At 49.0% G+C, this 24,910-nt stretch overlaps 1 protein-coding gene across 1 annotated transcript in view; it reads left to right on the plus strand.

Annotated features, from left to right (window-relative positions):
• The window catches only part of ABCC1 (ATP binding cassette subfamily C member 1), a 108,010-nt gene that overhangs the window by 5,471 nt on the left and 77,629 nt on the right, over positions 1 to 24,910 (plus strand). The window contains exons 3-7 of the mRNA XM_015561295.1: positions 3,478 to 3,603; positions 8,922 to 9,059; positions 10,209 to 10,334; positions 21,570 to 21,631; positions 23,155 to 23,286. Of these exons, the coding sequence (XP_015416781.1) occupies positions 3,478 to 3,603; positions 8,922 to 9,059; positions 10,209 to 10,334; positions 21,570 to 21,631; positions 23,155 to 23,286 (584 nt within the window). The remainder of the gene's footprint in view (positions 1 to 3,477; positions 3,604 to 8,921; positions 9,060 to 10,208; positions 10,335 to 21,569; positions 21,632 to 23,154; positions 23,287 to 24,910) is intronic.

Genomic DNA, 24,910 nt, shown 5'->3' on the forward strand with positions numbered 1-24,910 from the left:
GGGAGAGGTGTTGGGGGCTGGGTCAAAAAGGTGCAAGGATTTAGAAGTACAAATTGGGAGTTACAGAATAGTTATGGGGATGTAAAGTATAGCATAGGGAATATATTTAATAATATTGTAATAACTATGTATGGTATCAGATGGGTACTAGATTTATTGGGGTGATTACTCGTAAGTGATAGAAAGGTCTAATCACTGAGTGATTGTGTGCCAAAATTAATATAATATTGTATATCAACTGTAATTGAAAAATAAAAAATTATTTCATAAATGGAGGTACAGACTCCAGTTATAAAATTAGTAAGTCATGGGCTATAAGGTACAGCACAGGAAATATAGTCAATAATATTGTAATAACTGTACAGTGACAGATGATTACCAGACATACGTGGTAATCACATCGTAAGGTCTGTAAATGTAGAATCACTATGTTGTACTCTTGAAACTAGTGTAATATATGTCCACCATGATTTAAAAAATAAAATAAGGCACACAAAGAAAAGTTTTTAGCAGTGCGGCATTTGCCCCCTGCACTGTGCTTGCTTTGATCATGGGAGGCATCCACGCAGAGCTTGTCAACTGTTACATCTTCCAGAGCCTATATTGTGAATAATTTTAGCCATCTATGTCTGATTAGAATATGCCTAGTAATAAATCTTAAAACTAAGACTAAAATACATGATACAGAATAAACCAGCCTCTGTTATTCAGTTTAAGTTTTATAGATATTTCTCTTCCAGTTTTTTAAATTAATTTATTTGTATTGATTTCAGAGAGGAGGTGAGAGGGAGAGAGAGATAGAAACATCAATGATGAGAGAGAATCATTGATTGGCTGCCTCCTGCATACCCCTTACTGGGGATCAAGCCTGCAACCAGGGCATGTGCCCTCACTAGGAATTGAATGATGACCTTCTGGTTCATAGCTTGACACTCAACCACTGAGCCATAAACGGTTGGGCATGGGCCAGTTGTTTTATTTATTTAAATTTATTTATTTATTTAAAATATATTTTTATTGATTTCAGAGAGGAAGAGAGAGGGGGAGAGAGAGAGAGATAGAAACATCAATGATAAGAGAGAATCATTCATCGGCTGTCTCCTGCATGCCCACTAATGGGGATTGAGCCTGCAATCTGGAAATGTGCCTTGACTGGAATCGAACCCAGGACCCTTCAGTCTGCAGGCCGATGCTCTATCCACTGAGCAAAATCGGCTAGGGGTGGGCAGTTATTTTAGAGCAGTGGTTCTCAACCGTGGCTGCATATTAGAATCACCTGGGAATCTCTTTAAAATCCTGATTACTGGGCCTCATCCCCCGGAAATTCTGTTTCTTTGTTACTAATGTTGTGGCCCCACCCCATAACAAAGAAACAGAATTTCCGGAGGATGAGTCCCAGAAATCAGGATTTTAAAAAGATTCCTAGGTGATTCTAATGTGCAGCCAAGGTTGAGAACCACTGCACTAGAGGGATGTTGTGTCCTCAATCTGTTGTATCTAGGTCTGCATGGTAAACAGCTCGGTGATGGAGTTAATTTTGTTCATTTAGCCAACGTGTCATCTGGTTTCTCCAGTGCACGGTTCCTATTTTTCCTCTTGCAAGAATAAGCCTTCTGAGGGGAAGAGACTTAGAGCATGTATCTATCCGGCTCCTCATTCCACTTTTTCCTGTTGACTTAGATGTATCTCAGAAGTTTTTTTGTGGGTATATTTTTTTGCAAGACCCATGCTTTATGAACACATTCTCACACATCTGAATTTTTTTAAAAAAATGCTTTTATTGATTACTTAAAGAGAGAGGAAAGGAGAGGGAGAGAAAGAGAAACATTGACCGGCTGCCTCCCGCACACATTCTGACCGGGGATCGAACTGGCGACCTTTCAGTGCATGGGACGGTGCTCAACCAACTGAGCCACCCAGGCCAGGGCTCTGAATTTGATACACAAAGATTATTAGTTCATTTTACAGTTTCTGAAATCAACTCTTCAAAAGGTAAATTCTGACACCATAGTTGACGTAGCAAAGGAATATATCAAAACAAAGAAAAACTTCACCCAAAATACTGGCATTTAAAAGACACATTTGTAAAATATGCTACTTATTAAGTATACTTGAACAAAGTATATGTGGAATGAATTCCATTCATTATGGAGTTAGTTTCTACTAAACACTTATTGATACTAGAGAAAACCCCTGGCATCTGAGCACTTGTTTTCAAGTGTTCCCAGTCTATGCTAAAAAAATGAAACATAACAAATAATTTCTGAGGCACTAATTTGAACCTCAGAAGTGGAAGGGCTAGTATGTAGGGCAAATTACCGAGGAGTCAGAAAGGCTGGCGCCTGCAACTTTTAGTGTGGCTTTTCCATTGCCTGAGTATCATCAGGGATGCAATAAAAGTCTCAAGAGGTCATTTAAATTTTATAATTATACTTCTCAGAAATATTTCAAAGCTACATTACCCAAGACTCATTTCCATAAACCCTTGGTAAACAGGAAAACTTCAATGATTTTACTGACGCTCTCTGTCCCTTTGCTTATATCGCCATTGAAACCTGTCTCATTCATACTGCAATCCAAACCTATCTCAAAATGCAGTCTGCTTCCCTAACCTGAGCTAGATCTAATGCCTTCCTCTTCCTCTGGGAGCACTTTGTACTTCTCCTGTTTGCCTTTAAAATGTGAGCCCGATCTTGTCCTTGCCTTGTTCAAAACCTTCTGGTAACGCCTCCCCACAGAGAGTAAGATCCAGAAGTCCTCACCGCTCCTCTTCAGCCAACTCCCACGAAGCCCGTTGCTCCTTCCACCGTAGCCATACCCACTGATCACGTTCCCACACCAGGCACTTGCTGTTCTCTCCGCCTGACTTGTTCACTCCCTTAATTGTTCATTTTTGGCTCTTCACTCAGACGTCACCTGATCAGAGAGGTCTTCCCTCACCTGTTTTGTTTTTCCTCAGATCACTTTTTACTTTCTGGCTTTATAATATGTATTTTTTCAGTTTGTTTCTTACTTGTTTCCATTCCATTAGAATCTCAGCTCCATGAAGGCAGGCACTTGTGTCTTTTTTGTTCACTTTCAGATCCTTTGGCACCTTGAAAAGTATGTGGCCCATTGCAAGCCCCCAATACATTTTGATTGGATGAATCGTTATTGTGAGAGAGGCCGTAGGCAAGCTGCTGGCATTGCTGATATAGATAACGTTTAGACAGATCTTGTTTTCAAGTGCTGGGGCGAATAGTGACCAGACAGATTAAGTCATGCCAGGGGCGCAGGAGGGGATAGTATACTGGTCACAGAGCAGCATGGGAGGGCTCAGACAGTGGCTCACCCTACTTGGCACTTGCGTGTGTTCCAGAGGATGTGTGCTGTGTTCAAGGACCATAGCTGATAGTGTAGGAGTTGGCTGGTCCCCTGGAGGCTGAGCTGGGAAGTTCCAGTGCTGTCCGTTATAAGATATGTTTTCTTCTCTTCCAGGCCTTGGGGTTTTTGCTGTGGATTGTCTGCTGGGCAGACCTCTTCTACTCTTTCTGGGAAAGAAATTGGGGCAACTTCCCAGCCCCAGTGTTTCTGGTCAGCCCAACCCTCTTGGGCATCACCATGGTAAGTAGGAGGTGGCTGCCCGCCAGGCAGTATGGAGATCAAAAGCAGTGACCAGCTTTTAAAAATGAGAAGATCTCACAGTAAAAAATCCACAAATCTGGCTTCTCTCAAAAACTCAAAGGTCCGGCAGCACTAGACTAGCAGTCTTCTGGGGCAGCAGTCGGCTGGAGCTGAGGGGTGACTGCAGCCTTTCACTGGGCCAAGCGTGGTCCGGTTGTCACAGTCCCCACTGCCTGTGCCCTCCCTGCGCCCGAGGCTGAGTGCAGGTGCCGTCCTGCGCTGCACCTGCTGTCCTTTCTTCTTGCACTGGCCAGCGCATCACTTAACAGTGGGTGCCTGGGCCTAAGGGTCTCCTGAGCTTTCAGGCTCTGCACAAGGAGTGGATGCCAAGCTGACCGAGAGACCACCCTGCCCCATGTGGTCCCTCATTTAGTGGGAGATGCAAACAGGAACTGCTTTATCACTGCTTTATTCTATCTAATTCTCAGAACAACCCTGTGAGACAGGCCCTGCTTTGTCTCTGTTTTAAGGTGAGGAGGTTAGGGCCCAGAGAGGTTATGTGCCCTGCTGAAGGTCACACAGCTAATACATGGTCTAGCAAGGGGTGGTCACTCAGAGGTCACGCTTTTAGTCCTTGCATTCCACAATGACATCCTCTGAGTGAAGGCCATTCCTACAGGGTGCCATGTCCCTTGGGTCCTCTGAGGAGCTGGAATGTCCTCGACAAGCATGGCCCTGAGTGTTGTAGAGGGAGGAGAGAGCAAGTTTGGGGCAGGATGTTTTGAGCAGAGAGAACAGTATGTCCAAGGGAGGGTCGGGGCCAAAAGGGAGCATAAGGAGGAGGACGATGAGCCTTTCTTGCAGCAAGAAGGCCAAGTGGGGGTTCTGGGGGTAGACCAGGGGTGGGGAATGTCTGGTCTGGGGCCACATAAAACCCATGAAATCATTCGGTCTGGCCCTGCCAAGGCAACTGCAGGCGGGACTCAGAATTCAATGAATCTAGGAGCTGTTTTCATAGCAACATGCATTTATATTAAGCGGATAATATTAAGCAAATGATGTTATAAATATCCACATGGCTCTTGGCAGAAAAAAACGTTCCCCACCCCTGGGGTAGACAGTGAATGCAACAGAAGGGGGTCAAGGGAGGCAAGTTGGAGCCAAGTTGTGAAGGACCAGGAATCTTTCTAGCACAGCTTAACAGTGTGTGCTCTGTACCAGGCACTACCCTAGTCCCTTTGCATAATAATTCATTTAAGTATGTAGGCTCATTAATCCCATTTTGTAGATAAGCAAGTTGAGACACAGATAAGAGATAGAACTGGCCCAAGGTCACAGCCAGTAAGCGCAGAGCCGGCTTCACACGCAGGCTCTCTGGTCCCGTGTGTTGGTGGGGCTCTTTGCTAATACCTGGCACCTGTGCAGGGCTTTGCTATCCTTTGTGCCCCCAGAGCCTCGCACTGTGCCTGACATGCAGTAAGCACTCCACAAACGTATTGAGGGAATGGGGAAACGAAGGACTTGGTTTTGCTGGCCTGGAGGTCTTGACCTCTACATTTTGGCAAAAGAGAGTCAAGGTGGACTAGTTTGGGCTGTGATGACTCATATTCCCTTAACTTTCCCTGCTCCTGGTCTTCTGATTCTTCATTCAGACCTTTGTCTGTGATACCGGGCACACAGGTATGACGGGGTGAAGGTCACCAGGCTTTGTACCCCCCAGGGCTCTGAGCTGGGCTGGCCAAGATGTGAACTGGCCTGTGAAATGCTCAGTCTCTCTCCTCAGGGCTCCAGGAGGGGAGGACCAGCCCTGCTCTCCCTGTTGCAGGAACATTCTCCTGACATGCCGGGGACCGGAATATACAGGCACTCGGAGTATGGGATGCGAGGCAGTCAGCAAATACTTTTCATTCCTAATATGGGCCAGGAGTTGAAGATAAAACCGACACAGTTCCTATTGTCATGGAATGTACAGTCCAGCTGAGCAAACGGACATTCAACAAATGATTCCCCAAAAAGGCACAAAATATTTACCTGTGTGCAGATTGCTCTGAGAGTGAAGTTAGGTGAACTGGTTTGGTTTGGAGGGTAGGAAGGAAGGGATGACGGAGCTGAGGCCTGAAGGATGAGCAGGATGTTAAAAAGTTGAAGGGGCCATGGGCAGATGAACACCATTGGCGAGAATAGCACACGCAGAAGTCCCGGGGTCAGAGGGAGAAATGGAGAGTTGGCCTGTGTGGCTGGGGTGGGGAGGTCGAGGAGGAGAGGAGGGGAGCTGGGATGGCAGAGGCCTGAGCCTGTGGGACCCTGAGCTTCAGGATAAGTGGGTTTTGTTTTTCACTCCCAACACTGGGTTCTAAACTTTTTGTGCCACGGACCCCTTTCTTCTTTGCCAATCTACTCTCCTTCTCAGAATAATGTTCTTAAAAACAGAGGATTACAAAGGAAACCAGTCACACCCATGTGTATATATGTGAAGCTTCTGTGCTGTGCATTTATATTTCTAGTTGGGGTTAATTGATAAACATACTGTCTTGTCACTGCCACTTCCACAGTATAGGCAGCAGCCCGTCACCCCAAATGCCCTCTCGTGCTGCTTCTCCGCAGTCAGCCACGGCCTCGCCCCTTTCCCAGGAACCACTCACATGGTATCTGTCCCCGGCGCTTTGCCTCTTGTGGAATGTCACGTGAGTGGAACCATGCAGGCTGGAGCAGCTTGAGACTGAAGTCATAGCAACAGCGGTTCAACCGTGCTGAGGGTAGCCAAAGGTGTTTTTTTTTTTTTTAATTGCTGAGTGTATTGGATTGGATGGTTTCACCGTCCTCTCTCCCCCACTCCGTTTTTTAAAAATATTTTTATTGATTTCAGAGAGGAAGGGAGAGGGAGAGAAAGAAACATTAATGATGAGAGAGAATCATCGATCGGCTGCCTCCTGCACACCCCGGACTGGGGATCGAGCCTGCAACCACGGTATGTGCCCTGACTGGGAATCGAACCGTGACCTCTAGGTTCATAGGTTGATGCTCAACCACTGAGCCACACCAGCCAGGCACCACCCATTTTTTATTTTTATTTTTATTTGGACTGGGAAACCAATTGTATTTAAATGCAGTTATCAAAAGATTTAAAACAATGTAAAAAAATATGTGTTTCTTTATTAACCCCTTCCCCAACAATTTTTTTGTTAAAAACGTTTCTTTTTCAGACTAATTTTTTTATTTTGGTTCTATATAGTATTTTTGATGCTGGTTATGAAAACAGTTTGTAATTATTTTTTCTTCCCATTTTTGTGGTTAAGAATAGTATTTCCTCAGAAAGTTTCTAGATGAAATTATTTAGAATGGTACGTATGTAGCTGGTTTTTGAAGGTAAAGTTTTAGACGAGTATACTCGTTGACGACTGAAAAAAGAACATTTTGTGAAAACGTGTATACACGTTTCTGCCGGGGAAGGGGTTAATGTATTTGACACCAAGATCTAGCAGCAGGGGTGATGCTCCTTTCCTTCCACATAGCAATAGTGGGGACCTCTTCAGCTGTATATTTTCAGATATGATGTCTGTTTGTGACAGGCCCAGGTACTGCTGTTGTGGTTCATTGCCTCCACTTATTACTGGTGATGCTGATATGGGAAGACAGAGCTGTAATGGTTCCCCATCCAAGTTCATGGACTCCCAGGTTCTATCCACAGCCTGTCCTTGGAACCCAGGTTAAATCTCAGGTCTGAAAGATAGAGGTTTTCAGCAAGGATGTGATATGCCTGGCCTTGCATATTTATTTATTATTAGTTTTTTAAAATATGTTCATATTGATTTCAGAGAGGAATGGAGAGGGAGGGAGACATCAATGATGAGAGAGAAGTATTGATCGGCTGCCTCCTGCATGGCCCACACTGGCGATCGAGCTCGCAACCAAGGCATGTGCCTTAACCAGAATCGAATCTTGACCCTTCCATCCGCAGGCCCACACTCTATCCACTGAGCCAAACTGACTAGGGCCTGGCTTTGCATATTTAAAAGCTGACTGTTGCCTCCAACTGGAGAATGGATTGTTGGGCAGGAAGCTGGGAGAGCAATGGGGATGGGAGCCCTGGGATCACCTGGCAAGAGGGGATGGAGGCCAGGATCAGAGTGAGTAGCCGGTAAACTGAGGACTGGCCTTAGTGGCAGGGCCAGTGTGTGTTTTGATGGATTAGATGTGGCGAGTGAAGGAGATGGGGGAACTGATTCCTTTTGGATGGTGTGGAAAGCATGGGTGGCCATGGGAACCAAGAGATGGGCACCAATGGGCCCAGCTTCTTCCCTAGGGATTTCATGAGGAGGACAGGCGGACAGACCGGTTTCTGCTTCCAGCAGCTGGGTTCTGAGGGGAGGTGCCTGGGTGACCTACAGCTCCTTAGGGTGGGTGACCGTGACTGGTCTTGGGGATCTGCCTCAAGGGGGTGACTCTGCCTTCTGAGAGAGAGCCGTGAGTTTCCTTTTTAAGGAAAAGCAGTTTTATTTAGTTTTTCCCCCCAATCATTAAGTCACATGTAAAATGGAAGCAGTAGCGCCCAGTATCAGGAATGAAGTAAAAATCCCAGTTCCCCATCACCATGGTTCTAATGAAAATCCTTGAACATGAGATGTGTGACTGTGGACGGATGAAGTAACCTCGTTTCCTCGAATGCAAACTGAGGCTCCGGCTCTCGGGAGGCCAGGGGGCAGCGAGTTAGTGCGCGTGAATGCTTCCTATGAGGCAAAGGTAGCAGGTGCTCCATAAAGAACAGTCATCCCTGTCACCTAAAGCAGGAGTCGAACACAGGTCTTTCCGGTTCTAAATCGGGTGGGCCCACTGCTTGCTTTTATTGGCATGCAGTCATGCCCATTCATTCATGTATCATCTAGGGCTGGTGTCGCACTGCAATAGCAATGTTGAGTAGTTCTGACAGAAACTTGGCTTTGTGAGCCCAAAATATTTACTATCTGGTCTCTTAAAAATAGGTGCCCTTTTCTGTTCTATAGTGAACTTCTGCCTCCTACTCCAGATCTAAACATGACCTCATTAAATTCCACAGCCATCGAGGCAGGTGCTGTTATCAACTCTGCTTTGCAGATGAGGCTGTGGAGGCTCAGAGAGGTTTGGTAACTTGCTCAGGGTCACCCAGCAGGGTCAGAGCAGAGCTGGTTCTGGAGCCAAGTCCTCCCCCAGGCTGTTGTTGTACCACTAGGCTAAGGCAGCCTCACTTGAGGCCTAGCGTCTGCCAGGCCCCTGGACTCTGGGGGACCTTTGGGGCCCTGGCCTTCTCCTGACAACTTCTGTTGTGTGCTTCTCTCCCCTAGCTGCTTGCTACCTTTTTAATTCAGCTCGAGAGAAGGAAGGGAATCCAGTCCTCAGGGATCATGCTCACATTCTGGCTTATAGCCCTACTATGTGCCCTTGTCATCTTGAGATCCAAAATCATGACCGCCTTAAAAGAGGTAAGTGTGGCCTCATTGCATCTTCCTGGGTGGCCCTTGGGAGAGATGCCTGTTCCTTTTGGATGGTGTGGAAAGCATGGGTGGCCATGGGAACCAGGAGATGGGCACCAGTGGGCCCAGCTTCTTCCCTAGGGATTTCAATACCTCCTCCAGCCTTTGTTCTAGAACCTTCTTTCCTCACGACCCGACTTGTCTGTGTAGCTCTGAGTAGCCCATGTGGGTCCTCCAGGGGCAGGAGCCTCGGCTGATGCACACCACCCTGTGAGCCTGTGTTAGCAGCAAACAGATGTCTTCAGTCTGGAAGGGAGCCAAGCAGGGAGCGGTGTTTACAGAGTGGCTGCACCCTCAGGGGGCCCCCGATTGTCCCCAGGTTACCTTAGTGTCATCAGCCGCTAGTCTGGCTGAGAAGTGGTTCACGTTGGCTGCCATATGCCGCTCCTAGGATTCTGAAGAGTCTGTGCTTTCAGACTCTGTGCTCTTGTTCCCTGCCATCTCTGAGCTAATCAGGACCTGGCATCAGGCAAAGGAAGGGAAAGAAATGGGGCACTTATTGAGCACCTGCAGTGTACAGTACCCTGTCTTTAACAGTGATGGCAGCTGACATTTATTGAGTTTTTGTGTTGGCAAAGTGCCAGGCGGAGGGCGAAGTTCTTTCCATGAATGATCTTACTGACTTCTCACAATTACTCTGCCAGGCTTTCTCAGCCTCAGCACTAGTTGACAGGTGGGCCAGAGACGTCTTTGTTGTGGGAGGCTGTCCCGAACTCTGTCGGATGTTAGGGGCATCCGTGGCTTCCTCTCACTGGGTGCCAGCTGCACCTCCCAAGGGTGACAAACAGAAATGTCTCCACACACTGCTGAGTGTGCCCTGGGAGGTCTGTTTATAGATGGGGAAACTGAGGCACAGGGAGGTTTATGTAAGCTGACAAAGTCCCAGAGCCAGTGTGAGCAGAGATAGGACCTGAATGTGGGTCTGCTTCACTCCCGGGCCTGGGCCCCCTCCCACCACGGGGGCCGCCCTCCCCAGGTGGTACAGGCCACACTCTGATGGAACGGCCTCCCTTGTGTTAACGTGCAGGGGAGGGGGTGTGGGGTGGGCAAGCTACTTCCAGAAAGTGATTTTCTCCCTCCTCCTTCCCTCACGTTTAGGATGCCAACGTCGATGTGTTTCGTGATGTCACTTTCTACATTTACTTCTCCCTCGTGCTGGTTCAGCTCGTGCTGTCCTGTTTCTCAGACCGCTCGCCCCTGTTCTCAGAAACCATCAACGACCCTGTAAGTGCGATCACGACTGTGTTCGAGAAACATTGTACAGGTGGCTAATGTTGATTGGACACGAGTTCTGAGCCAGGATCACCCACCTGGGATCTCATTCCATCTTCCCCACATGCCTGGAGATGGGTTAGATTGTCCTCCCACTTGACAGGGCAAAGCGGAGCCATGGGCTGGGGTGGGAGAGCCTGAGGCGGGAATCTGATTCCTATTGTAAATTGCTGTGGCTTGCAGGCCTGTAGGTTTCCTCATGTAGTTGGCATAGTGATTTTAGGACATGTGAGCAAATATTTAAAAATCGGGAAGTTTCACATAAATTCTATGTGTCCAAGCTTTCTACAAAAAATGAGAAGTTCAGACAGCGTCAGGGCCATTAGTGCACATGGCAGCAGTTGGCCAGAGCTGAGGGGGTTGCCTTAGTTTACCCGAGTCCCCACCACTCCCTATTGCATTGTTCACTCTTCTTTCATCTAGGTACGTGCCTGGCCACTGAGGGATTTGAGTTTGAGAACCTTGGTCTGACCTGTCAGTTTGAGGGAAATCCTATATGTGCAGAAAGAAATCTTTGGGCAGGTGGAGATGGCCACTCTTTCTGCTGGGGGAATGCAGGAACATAGTAATTTGTCATCCTTGCCTCTCTTCTTTCTCCCTCCCCACCGACACCAAACCCTCCGGAAAAGAGTGAGCCCCAAAATAAAAAGGAAAATAAGACGAGCCCCTTCTCACCCCATCTCTCCCTCCTCCTTCCCTTCCCTTTCTTCCTTCCACTGTTCCAGCCATTGCTGAGTGCCAGGCTCTGATCTGGGCACAGGGCTGTAGCAGTGAATAAAGCAGAGATCTTGTCCACGTGAGGCTTAGCTTGTCATGGATGGGGACAAACAGTAACCCAGGACCCACATGCCTGTCTGGTGGTGGTAAATGCTAAGTAGAAGAAAGCAGGGACAGGAAATGGAGATGATGGTCGGGAGCCAGGTGCAGTTTTTGGTGAGCGATCACGGAACGTCTCCCCCAGGAAATCACACTGGAGCAGAGACCTAAAGAAACAAAGGAGCCAACCTAGCAAACACTCGGAGAAAGAGCCTTCCAGGCAGAGTGGTGGCAAGTGCAAAGGCCCTGGGGCAGGAGCTGCGGTGGGATGTTGAGGGAACAGCAGGCGAGGCCAGCATGGCTGGAGCAGCAGAGGCAGGCAAGGGCTGAGGGTGGCATTTGAGAGGCAGGCCAGATGAGCTGTGTGGATTTTATTCTGAGAGGGACAGGAAACCTTTGGGGCTTTTATTTGATGCTTTGTTCGTGGCTAGTCAGCTGTTCACTGGAGAAATTGCAGCAGGAGCAGTTTTCAGCTGCTGTACTAGTGGTTCTGTTGGGTGGGACCTAAACCTCAGCAAAAGGCTGAGGCTGCCTTTGTCAGTGATGAAGGGACCTGTGGGGCAGCAGCCTGAGGAGGAGGCTGAAACCCGTGTCCTGAAGGCCCCATTCTTGGATTTCCCTGCTCAAGGAGGGACTGAGTTGGAGAAATTAACAGATTGTGTGTGTATGCAAATGTGTTTGTGTGCATGCATGTGTTCGTATATGTGTATGTATGTGTGTGTCCATGTTTACACGTGTGTGTATATTTGTGTTTTTATGTTCATGTTTTGTATGTATGTTGGAGTGTTTGCGTGTATGCATGTGTTAGTATGTTCTTGTACATGTGTGTTTGCATGTGTGCAAGGTTCACAAAGGCAGCAACCATGCCTGTAGCACCCACTGGATCCCGGCCCACGCCTGGCACAAAGGAGGGCTCAGACGTCTGTGGCGATTGTGTCTGCTGGTCCTCAGAGTTTGTATGTGTGTGTGTGTGGATGTATGGCAGTGCAGTGTCCTCATCTGGAAACATTTATTAACTGTCAGGCTGCTCTGTGGAGCTGAGAGTCGCACCAAACGAGCCACACCCCTAGGTGGCTGCAGACCTTGGGTTCCTCCGAGGGGACTGCGTCCAGGTTTTCCTGGGCGTGTGCATCGAGGTGGCTCGCAGAGCTGATGTCCTCCTCCCATTGTGTTCTGTGTTCCCAGGGGCCGGGGCCTGGGGCCTGACCTGCCACCCTGGGCCCACTTGCATGTTCAGCTCCAGCAGCTGGAGGCTGGGCTGCGGGGCGCCGGGACACCCCGACTCTTCTCCTCAGTCATTGTTTATCTGTGTTAGGAATCGGGGTTCAGAGAAGTGGGCTGTTCAACCTAACTTATCCCTACATCTGATGGCCGAGGCGGCCTATGTTGGGCAGACCCTGGGCTGTCATCCCACCTGGGTCCCTTCGTCCCTTGCACAGACATTTTTTAGGCATGTGCTATATACATGCTTAGTTCTGGGGCCACAGCAGTGTGTGAAATAGATGTGGTTCATGCCCTGCTGGTTACCTGTTATTCCATCACACCCAACCTGTCTTTAGTTTATTGTGTCTCACAGTCGTGGGTATTGGCCGGGCTTGGCTTAGTGGGTCTTACTTGGGGACTCTCCAAGTTGGATGGTTGTAGGGGCTCGAGTTTGACTTCCTCTCACTTGTCTGGTGGTGAATTCGGCTCCTGGCTGGAGCCCCGGCCGGGCATGGCTGCTCCATGTGGCCTCCCAAGCGGCCAGGGTCCTCACAGCGTGGTAGCCGTGTGTGTTCCAGGAGAGGGAGCCAGGCAGAAGCTACGCCATCTTTTATGATCCAGTCCCAGAGTCACAGTGTCACGCCTGCCCTCCTCTCTCTTTCTTTTAATTTATCTTTATCGTTGAAAATATTACAGATGTCCCTCTCTCCTTCCCCCATTGACCCCTGCTTCCCACTCCCGTCCTCTCCCCAGGCCTTCACCCCTCTGTCCAATCACAGAAGTCTGCCCGGCAGCAAGGTGTGGGGACACAGACCCACCCCAGACGGGGGAGTGGCCAGATCTCACTGTGCGACATGTGTGATGGCAGGTCCTCCCTGGCCATCTTGGGAAAGAGCATCTGCCGCCTGCCTCAGGAAGCTCCTGGCCTCTTGGGGAGACGGGAGACAAATGACCATGGAAACAGTTGAGATGAAGGCGGAGAAGCAGGTCACGTGACTTTAGATTTGGGGCTGCCGCCCCGCCTTGCAGGACCTCAGTGTCCTCATCTTGAAAAGGGGTTGAGGCTCCACCTGATACTCACCTCACCCTCCTCCCTGCCCCGGATGCGAGAAGTGGGGACACAGTTAGGTACCTTCTGTGCCTGTCTCCCCCAGAGCTGGTGCCAGCGGAGCCTGAAAGTGGGGAGAGGCCAACCCCTGCCTCTCTCCTGTGCTTCTAGCAGCAGCTCCTGTCGCCTGTCCTCAGAGAGGGCAGTCAGCCAAGCCCTGAGGTGGCCAGGGCCAGACGAGGCCTGGGTGGGAGCCGGCAGCACTTGGCTTCCCTGGTCGTCCTTGCTGAGTCACCCCGCCGGCCGGCCCCTTGCGTGACTCAGACGTCTATTCTGGCCCTGGTCTCCCGCCAGGGCTGCTCCTGTCCTCCAGGCGGCTGAGCACGGCTGACCAGGTTCCTGCCTGTCCCCGGCCTCTGTTCCCTTTATCTTGCTGGTTCCTTTTCTGAGGCTGCTGCTTAGGGTTGGGGGAGGGGGTTTCCATTTGCAGTTGGGGACTTCGTGGTCAGACGTGGTCATGTGGCAGGCCCTCACTTCTCAGCGTGGCATCCTCGGGCCAGCGGCGTTGGCATCCCAGGGGCTCATTGGCAACGCAGCGTCTCAGGCCTCCGGAGCCCGGCCGACTCAGCCTCATTTAGCAGGATCCCGGGGGCATGGTTGAGTGCACGGGTGCACCTCAGCTAAGAGCCTCTCAGCTCATTTTACTATGAACATGTCACACGTACAGTGGAGTTGAAAGACTCGCTCAGGGAGAACTCATCTGACCACCAACTAGAATCCACAGTTCACATTTTGCTAAACTTGTTTCATCACAGAGCTATCCAGCCAGCCAGTCAACCCATTATTTTTTGTTTTTTTGATATCTGAAACTTCCTTTGAAATACATTAGTATTCTTCACCCAGACACTTCACCGTGCAAGTCACTAGCTAGCGCTCACTATCTGTGTATAGCTTTTCCCCCTGAAAGTAAAATTTACATACAGTGACATTGCTGAGTCTTATTACCAGTCAGTGAGTTCTTGATAAATGAATAACTGAAGCCTCTCTTAAGGTATAGAGCATGACCTGGACTCCAGCAAGTTCCCTCCTGCCCCTCCATGGTTTGTCTCTACCACTCACATCCCAGAGGCAGCTGCTGAGTTCAGACTGTTTATAAGCGCATCGTAAACACCATTTTAAATTCCTTTCTCCGTTACACTTCTGGTCAGTTAGTAATTCAGCATTGTGCCAGGGGCTGAGCTGGCTCTGAGGCCCCAGAGATGAGCAAACGTTGAGGAGAGGTGGAGGCGGGCCGCCGGCTAATAAGCCAGCAGCTGCAGGATGGACGGGGGCTCCGAGGCCAGCCAGCATCCAGGGGAGCGGACGCCTGAGTCAGAGAAAGGAGAGGCCTTGCCAGGCTAGCGACGTTGAAGGCTGGAGGGTGCACAGGAAAGCGCTTCCGGTAGAGGAGCCAGCATGTGCAAAGGACCAGCAACGTGCTGGAGCGTGGGAGCGAGCGGGAACTGCATGAGTTCTGCTTGGTCGGGTAGGACGGGCCAGGAAGCCGAGCATTAAAGATCGGGGTGGAATAGTGTGTCACCATAAGGCCTTGGAATCCTGACCTGCTGGGAGATTTTTCAGTTGGGGAATGACACACTGGGTGGGGGCATTCAGAGGATCCCTCCCTCTGAAGACTTAGGAAGCCACTGTCGGAACACAGGCAGGTAGGGCGGAGGGTTGACTGGACGGTGACCCTGCGTGCCCTAGAGCATCAAATCCAGGAAGAGACTGCTGAGGTCATGGGGAGAGGGTGGTGGGTGTTACGGAAGAAGAAACTGTTCCTGAGCAGGGAGGTGATTAGCACAGCTCTAAGCAAGAAAGGTAACAAAAATCAGCAGTGTTACAAGTCATAGCAACACATCTCTTTTATTGTTGGACATTTCAACCGTCCCAGCCAGTAATAATGATAGCAGCCCGGTGTGCTGTCTTTATTTATTAGTTTATTAATCCTGGAAGCAACCCAGTGAGGCGGAATTATGAATCTCCCCCTATTTTTGTTTGTTGTTAATCCACGTCCTAGGATACTTCCCCCCCACCCCCTTTTTTTAAGGAAGTGTGGAAGGGAGAGGAGAGACAGAGAGAGAAACATCGATGTGAAAGAGACACAGCGATTGGTTGCCTCCCGCATGTGCCCTGACGAGGGCCGGGATTTGAGCCTACAACTGAGGTATATGCCCTTGACTGGAATTGAACCCAGACCCTTCAGTCCATGGGCCGACGCTTGATCCATTGAGCCAAGCCAGCTAGGGCTCCCCCTGTTTCATCGCTGGGGACATGGAGGACCAGAGTGGTGAAGTGTCTTGCCTCAGCCACGAGGCTGGATCCGGAGCCCTCCCTCTGGGTTCCAACACCTGAGCAGGCGTGGCATCACCTGGAGGGCTTGTTAAAACACAGATCCCTGGGTCCCACACCCAGAACTTCTGAGTCAGTAGATCTGGATGGGGCCCCAATAGTCAAATTTATTTTTTTAAGTATGTTTTTATTGATTTTAGGGAGGAAGAGAGATGAAATGATGAGAATCATCAACTGACTGTCTCCTGGGGATCGAGCCTGCAACCCGGGCATGTGCTCTGACTGGGAATCAACCACTGAGCCACACTGACTGGGCAGTATTTGCATTTCTAACAAATTCCCTGGCACTGTGGATTCTGGTGACGGGGCCACATTTCAAAAACTCCTTCTCTCAGCTATCCTCCTGTCTTACTCGTCCCTTACTCCTGGCATTTAGGAAATGCAGAGTGGGAGTCACCAGCAGACAGGCAAACTAAAGGCAGATCCTAAACCAGAAAAGATGTGTGGGGACCTGGGCAAGGTCCCCACACTGCACTGTGTGAGAGGTAATGGATGTGAGTAATTCTCAAAGAACCAGTGCCTGGGGCTCTTGTATCAAATTGGTTTAATCCCCATGGTTTCTGGCCAAATCACCCAGAGCCAGATGTCGATGCCAAAGAACGCAGCTCTGTTTGCATACATCAGGCTCTCTCCTTCTGCCTCTGCCAGGGCTTGTGTGAATTACTCTCGTTTCTAAATGAATGGGGCACCCGTTCACAAGCCTCCGTCCTGGGTCAGGAGTCAGTCCATTTCGGTGTCAGAGGCCAGAAACCCCAAGCTGGCAGCTCTGCTTTTAATGAATTACACCGGAACATTCTGCTTGGTTTCGGTGGAATGGTCTGCTGTCTGCATCCTCATCCATGAGCCCCTTTCTTCTTCTTCTTTTTAAATTATTATCAGTTCTTGGCTACTGAAGCACTCCAGTTGTCTGTTTTCAGAGAGGGGCTTTTAGAAAGTGGTTCCTAGTCGATACAGATTTGCTTCTCTGTGCTGGTGACGGGGACCCTGTGTCAGACCACCATGACTTGTGGTAATCTGAAAATCTGTGTTTGGATCCCTTGGAGGGAGGAGGGCTGGGGAGACGAATCTGACAAAGCTCTCGGAGTGTACACATTAGAAACTGGAATGTTCGTGGTAATAACCCGGCCTCATGGAATTTGCAGGACGAATTTTCTCACAGGAGTTGGGATTTTTAGGAGCTGGAGGGAGGATTAGTGTTTTCCCTCTGGGCCATCATTCTTACCGTCTGGTCTGTGCAAGGTTGTTCAGGCCACAGGCTGCTGTGTGTTTGACCCACAGCTGGAGTTGCCTGAGTTTGAAAGAAGGCCAGCCTTTGTGAGGGCCCTGTGGGTATATGCCTAACACCCTGCGTCTGCAAATTAGAAAAGGATGACTCATCTCCCCTGGGTGGGTGACTTTGAGACAGGCCCTGCTTCTTTTAAGCTGATGGAGCTCCTCCCTAGCACGGGACCTGACGGTCTTGTCAAACTGGCACGGGGTGCATTTCAGCCCCCACCTGCCCCGTTGGCCAGGCCTCTTTGTGCAAGGTTTGACTTGAACACCTGTGCGCTGATGCCAAGACTGAAGGAAGACTGGGTTTGGAGGCAGAAGGCTGTCATTGAGGTCTCGTTTCCCCTTTAATAATCGTTGTGTCCTACGGTGTTACGAGGTCTGGTGTGAACAGGGGTCGGCCGACATGTTCAGATAGTAACTATTGAGGCTTCGCAGACCACATGGTCTCTGTTAAAACTGCTAAACTCTGTCCTTATAGCAGCCACGGACATTTATATGAGTGGGAATCACCGTGTCCCAGTACAACTGTATCTCCCAGTGGCCACCCATGGGCCTTCGTTCGCTGACCGGATATAAAACATCTGGTTCAGGGGTCCGTGTGTGACGGGCCTGTGGGAAATGGAAGGTGATGTTATTGTTTTCACTATTGTTACTTATACTAATACTACTGATACCATTTCTTGAGTTTTGCTCTGTGCCAGGTACTGTTCTAAGTACTTAACATGCTTTATCTCATTCAATCTCAGCACCACCAAGTACCCGTGTCCAAGGTCCCATGGCTACTGAGTGGCAGAGCTGGACTCGTACCCATTCACTACCTAGCTCTGTGTTGCCTTACACATCAGCCACCCTGTTCTGCCACCCCTTCTCTCTCTGACATCCTGTTTTTTTCCTTTGTTTCAGCTCTCATTGTTTACCCTATATAATAAAAGGGTAATATGCAAATTGACCGAACGGTGGAACCACCGGTGGCTATGATGCGCACTGATCACCAGGGGGCAGACGCTTAATGCCAGAAGCCGGGCTGATGGCTGGCTAGCACAGCCGTGGTGGCAGGAGCGTCTCCCACTTCTGCTGCAGTGCTAAGGATGTCCAACTGCCGGACGTCCTCCCAGGGCTCCTGGACTGCGAAAGGGCGCGGGCCAGGCTGAGGGATCCATGAATGTCGTGCACCGGGCCTCTAGTAGTTACATATTTACTTAGGTCTTGGTTTGCTTCCTGCCCATTTTCCCCTCAGTTGGGACTTTTTATGTGGTGCTCTCTCTTTCCTAGTTCTGTCCGCTCCCCTTAGCTGCCTCCTGGCATATAGGCAGGTCCTCCCTAAATATTTGCTCAAGAAATAAATGAGTCATTGCCAGCTCTGCCCCATCCCTTCTCTGCCCAGCACTGCTTAACTTTTCACAATGGGTAGGAATTGGGCCACACTTGAGGTGCCTTGGTGATTCCCTAATCCACCCACTTCCGGAAAAAAAACAGCCTGCAGAGCAAATACCACCACCTCCTCCACGAATAATATTGCTGCCTTAGGTTGGAAGAATTTAGCTTATAACAGAGTCCCATGAACCTCATTTGACTTGTTCCTCTTTGTAGTCCTGTGAGGTGGGCTGAGCAATAGGACAAACTGCTCCCATTTCCCAGATGCAAAAACGGAGGCTTTGAGGTGAAAGGACTTGCCCTAGGTCATTCAGCTAGAAAATGGCAGGTCTGGGATTTGAACCTAGGTCTGTCTGGCTCCACAGTGTGAACTTACTCTGCTTCAGGTTGGTCTGGGATGTAGGTCCGTGGCCAGCTGCATCTGACTGATTTTATTAAAAATACACTGGTGCCAGGATCCCACTCTTGGTCTGGGTTGGGACCCTGGGCTGCTGGGTGAATCGGTGGCTGCCAGGGCTGGGAACTTCTCCAGGCCTTGTGGCCCCAGAGTGGAGTCTGGTGGTTCTCAGCCCAGGGTGTGTGTTTGAATCACTGGGGAAGTTTGTCTTGATGGAAATTTTCATGTGTACAAAAGTGGATAGCATAGTAAAATGAACTGCCCCAGACTCTACCCTGCATCACACGTGTAAAGATTTCACTATGTATCTCTGAAAGATAAGGAATTTAAAAAAATTGTTTCTAATCCTCACCCAAGGATATATTTTTAAAATTTTTTTATTAATTTTTAGAGAGAAAGAGAAACATCAATGTGAGAAACACCCATGTGAGATAGAAACATTGATGCGAGAGAGAAACATTGATCGGCCACCTCCCACATGCATCCTGACTGGGGATTGAGCCTACAACCCGGGCATGTGCACTGGCGGGAATTGAACCAGTGACCTTTCAGTGCATGGGATGATACTCAACCAACTGAGCCACACTGGGCAGGGCAGGGATTTTAAATGTTTAATAACTTCTTATTTTGAAGTAACTTGACTCACAAAAACTTGCAAAAATTGTAGAGTTCCTGTGTACCCTTTACCCAACTTGCCCCAATGATAGTATCTAAAAGAATATGATTTTAAACACTACGACTATTATCTTTAATGTCATCAAATATTTCCATATTCTCTTGTGGTTGCAACCTGGTGCACTTTCTTACATCATATCATTCCGTCACTTATGAGCTGGACTCTTTCTATGCAAAGACACTTCCCCTCATCTCTTTGGTCCCCCTCTGGTGTAGGTTAGCCAAGGGGGGGGAAATGCTTGTTTCCTACCCGTTTTCTGTGTTCAGAACGACTTGGTTCACTAGCATCTTTTATCGGTGACATCAAGAAGTGGTTTTGTGTGTGTTTTTCAGTGTCAGTATGAACTTGTGTATTTAAACATGGGATGTGTTTCAGTTCGTTCTGTTTACTGTCCTTCTGGCAGCTCAGGCTGTCCCTTTGTGGGCTAGTGGGAGCCACGCCTGATTGCCCCCGAGGCCTTTTAGCAATCCTACTCAGCTTTAGTTTCCTTGGTGTTGGGTGTTACAAGGTGTTATAGGCTTATCTTGTACATTTCCTGCCCAGCTACTTTGCCAAGGAGCCTGTGGGAGCAAAAAACAAAGACTCAGATGCCCTGGTTCCACCCCAAACCAGCTTAATCAGAATCTGGGGGGGGGCGGGGGGCAGGTATGGTGTTTTCTAAAAGTGCACCGAGCCCCGATGGAAAACTTCTGGGTCCAGGGGTCTCTCAATGCCTCATCTTTGAAAAATGCTGGAACCTTGAGTACCATCCTCAGCCGAAGAGCTCATCGCTGCACGGGTACCCCCTTCACTAAAGCTGGTAGTTCAGAATTTAGACCTGAACGTTTCAGCAGTGGAAGCCGGCCCGTGTCCGTAATCCCAGAGGCTCCATGCTGCTGTCCCTTCCCTTGTCTGCATGTTGTTGAACTGGAGCTCATCTCTGTGCCTTTGGGATAGAGGTTCTTTTGAGAGCCTGCTGAGAATCTGTCCATGTTCCCATAGCCTTTCGGATGAAGACCCAAATTCCGTACGTGGCCTCCAGCAAAGACTGCCCACACCCTGTCTTAGTCCCTGGAGGGGTTATGCTGTCATATACCACCAGGCCTTTGTACATACTATTCTCACTGCGGAACCGCCTTGCTGCTCCCCTTTACTTCATTGTCCTGCACTCGATCTTCAGACCTCACCTTGTACATCTTCCTCAGGAGCCCTTTCCCTGACCTCCTTACGGGGTCAGGCCCCCGCCCCTGTCGGCTCTCTTAGTTATTGTGAGCCCAGGACGATAGCAGTGATCCCACTGACATACCTTTAAGCTGTGATCCCCATCGCAGTTGCAGTTTTGTATTTGTTCACGGGATCATTTATTAATGTCTCTCTCTCTAGGGCCTGACTGGAGCTCACATCCTGTGTCTGCCACTTCTCACTGGGGACCCTGGGCCAGTCATTTCACCCCTGGGCTCCTCAGTTTCTTCTATTATAAAATGAGGTTGATGCTTTTACCTACTTCATTAGGAGGTTATGACGTTTGATTGAGATAATTTGTGTAAAGAGCTCAGAATAGAGCTATAGCTATTAGAGAATGCTAGCCAGTGATGTTGTTGTTATTCTCATTACTACTACCACCGTGGTGTTTCAGGGGGCTTATGTCTGTTTGTTGAGATTTGTGTACTTGGTGCTAGGCACACAGTAGATGCTCAGAAAATACTTGTTGAATGAATGAACGAATGAAAGAACGCATGGAGTGAAGTGGGGACAGCAGTAGCACCACGCGCATTGGGTTGCTGTGGGGATACAAGATAAGGCACTGTCCCATCTTTGCACTTAGTGGGACACTCAGAAATATTTGCTGGGTGAAACTGGGAGAGCTGCCATGGGTTTATTTAAGGCTCAGGAGGGGCATAGTTTCAGGGTGCAAATTAGTGGCGTGAGAGTGACTGCTGGTCCTTTGGGAGGAAGAGTGAGCTTCCAAGTGTTACCATACATGAGACATGGAATCATTCGTCCTCCCCACCCTGTGTTTCTCTCCTCTAGAATCCTTGCCCGGAATCTGGCGCATCCTTCCTTTCCAGGATCACCTTCTGGTGGATCACGGGGTAAGGCCTGGCCCTCCTGCCCAGGGTGGGGGTAAGAGAGGAGTTGGCAGAGGGCGGGGAGTGTATGGCATAGCTGGGCCCTGCGTGTGTCTGCCCCGGACATGGGTCTCAGAGACACTGACCTTGTTCCCACAGTCACTTGAACCCTTGTGGACGGCTTGGCCTGGGGCAGTTAGAAGCTGCATGCTCTTGTCTTAGCTTTGGGTTTGGGTATTTTTAACGTTAGGAATAATTACTATTATTGCCATTGTTTCAAACCCTTCACCATCAGGAACATAATATACATGCAACATAGGAAATGTGGGTAAAAGAAACATGCATAGATCAACAACAGAAAGCACCAGAAGGCAACCACAGTCAACAGTCTGATAAGCTCTCTTCTGCTTTCTTTGGTGTGTGTGTTTGGGTTTTTTTTTTTTCACATTCCTCCCCCTCCCCCACATTGTCAGCATCTTCCCGGGAATTTTTTGAACCTTTTTTCCCCCCTGATCAGCATTGTTCCTTGTCTTTATAAAGGTTTTACAAAAATTTTTTTTAAAAATTAAATATTTTTCAGACCTAATTATTTTTCAAATTATTGTTAAAGAACACCATTGGGACAGTTAGTATAATTTAAAATTTTTAATATGTTTTTATTGATTTTTAGAGAGAGAGAAGGGGGGGGAGAGAGAGAAACATCACCAATCAGCTCCTCCTACTGGGGATTGAGTCCGCAACCAGGCATGTGCCCTGACTGGGAATCGAACCGCTGACCTCTTGGTTCCTAGGTCGATGCTCAACCACTGAACCACACTAGCCGGGCAAGGGACAGTTCGTAAAATTTAAATATGGACTGTGGGCTATGCCATCCATGCTGGTATTTCCGAGTGTGATGATTGTTCTCTGGTTATATAAGAACATGTCCTTTTTGTTAGGGAATGGATGATATTTAGGGGTAAAATGTTTAGAGTCTGCAACCTGCTTTGAGACGGTTCAGAAAAGAACGTGTTCGCACAGTGTGTTTATAGAGACAGAAATGATATAGCAAACTGGGGAATGAGGTGAAGGGCAGATAGGAATTCTTTGTACAATTCATGTGATTTTTCTGAAAGTTTGAAATTCTTTCAAAATAGCAAGTTAAAACTATTACATTTACTTTTTATTATGAAAGTGTTCACACATGTAAAAAGACTTGTTCAATAAACCTCACTAAACTCACCACCCAGATTTAACAGTTCTCAATGCTTTGCCATCTTAGCCTTAACATTTTTTTAAGTACATTGGAGCCATCCTGGTATTTCCCTCCTAAATATTCTGTATGTATCTCTAAACAGTGAGGCCATTTTTCCTGGGTGACCTGACAGAATTTAGCAATAATTATTCAATGTACCCACATGGCCGTCCACATTCAGATTGTCCCAGTCGCTCAGCTGCCTTTGGTGCGGGGCCTGCCGTGAGGTGGCGGTGGCGGGCGTGTGCAGTGAAGGCCATTCTCCTCCACTTCTCCTCGACTCTCATCGCCTCCTCCTTGTGTTCCTGCCCAGGTTGATAGTCCGGGGCTACCGACAGCCCCTGGAGAGCGCTGACCTCTGGTCCCTGAATAAGGAGGACACGTCGGAACAAGTTGTGCCCGTTTTGGTCAAGAACTGGAAGAAGGAATGTGCCAAATCCAGAAAGTAAGTGCGAGTCCTCTTGCCACCGGAGCAGCCAGACCCACTCTGGGGCCAGCGCTCACCCCTTCCTCCACCGGGAGGAGATGAAGCAGGAGAAGTGTTTGCAGGGTCTCCGGGCCATGGGAGGGAGTTAGGGTCTGGCCCCACGAGAGAAGGAAGAGGTGGGTTTCAGATAGGGCAGTGGCATGCGGTGAGTTCTGCTCTATAACCACCCTGGGGCTGCCCTGGGGAAGGGGGATCACACAGAGACCCTGGGGCCTCAGAGTTGCCTGAGTCCCTTTTTTGTGCTGGAGCCTTTGTTTCCTAGGCAGAGGGCTTTCTGAGGATTCAGCGAAATAAACATCACCCGATAAGTTGTCTGTCATTGGATAAGCCCTGTGAAGACCATGGCAGGTACTATTGTGAGGCCGTGTTCATTCATCTTGCTCGCCAGGCTGGGCGCTTGCATCCTCCCTGGGAGAACATGCTGAGAACTGGCTCATTGGGCTCGAATGTGGGCCACCCACAGGGTGCTGGCTACATAAGGACCTTGGCCTTTAGGGGGTCTCAGCTTAGGAGTTCGCTGCCTCGCTCGGGACACTGGCATGTAGGTCACTTGCTCTGTTCCCAAAGGCCAGATCTAGCCCTTGTAACCCCTGTGGATGGATGGACAGATGGACGGACATGGTGGGGGTGAGAGGAGAGTCCTGTTCTAGGAATGTCGGAGTGTGGCCTCTTGCAGTGAGGCCTCTTTAGTTAACTGGAGACCAGTGTAGCCTGTGCCAGCTCGGCTGCTGGGTGTCTAGGGCCTTTTGGGGAGCAGCAGTGGCAGCCAGGCAGGGGGTCTGGCTTGGCTTCGTGGCCTCTGGTCTCAACATCCCAGCCCGTCTCGCTCCTCTCTTTAGCCTTGGGTGACTCCTCTCAAAAGTCAGGTCTGAGCTGCTCCCTCCCCTCTCCCCACCCCATCCCCACCTTTTAAAATGCAGTGCTTCATTGGTTACTGTCAAATGGTTTTGAGTTTAACAAAACGGAGTGGAAATTTCTCTTGGCCTCCTGGCCTCCTGTAGGTGAAGGCCATGGTGGACTGTGGTTCCTGCTGGCATGACTATAAAAACTTCAGTGACTCTAGAAAAGAGTTTGGCTGGGTTTTTTTTTGTTTTTTTTTAAATATATTGTTATTGATTTCTCACAGAGGGAAAGGGAGAGAGACAGAGAGTCAGAAACATCGATGAGAGAGAAACATCGACCAGCTGCCTCCCGCACATCTCCCACTGGGGATGCGCCCGCAACCCAGGCACATGCCCTTCACCGGAATCGAACCTGAGACCCTTCAGTCCGCAGGCCGACGCTCTATCCACTGAGCCAAACCGGTTTTGGCGAGTTTGGCTGTTTTTAAAAAAGTTAACAATTATTGTACCACCAGCCGCTCTCCTTTTAGGTGTATAACCCAAGATAACTGGAGTCGTGTTCATAAAAGACTTGTAGAGCAGCTTTGTGTGCGAGGGCCAAAGCTGGAAGCCACCCAAACATCCACTGACAAGGGAACAGACATACAAAACATGGTGTAGCCATAAAAGAATGCATCTGAACAATACAAAGGGATTATCTCTTGATACACTTGACAACGCGGAAATATCTCAAAATAATT

The sequence above is a fragment of the Myotis davidii genome, unplaced genomic scaffold (genome assembly GCF_000327345.1).
Source record: "Myotis davidii unplaced genomic scaffold, ASM32734v1 scaffold1115, whole genome shotgun sequence".
Taxonomy (NCBI): Eukaryota; Metazoa; Chordata; class Mammalia; order Chiroptera; family Vespertilionidae; genus Myotis; species Myotis davidii.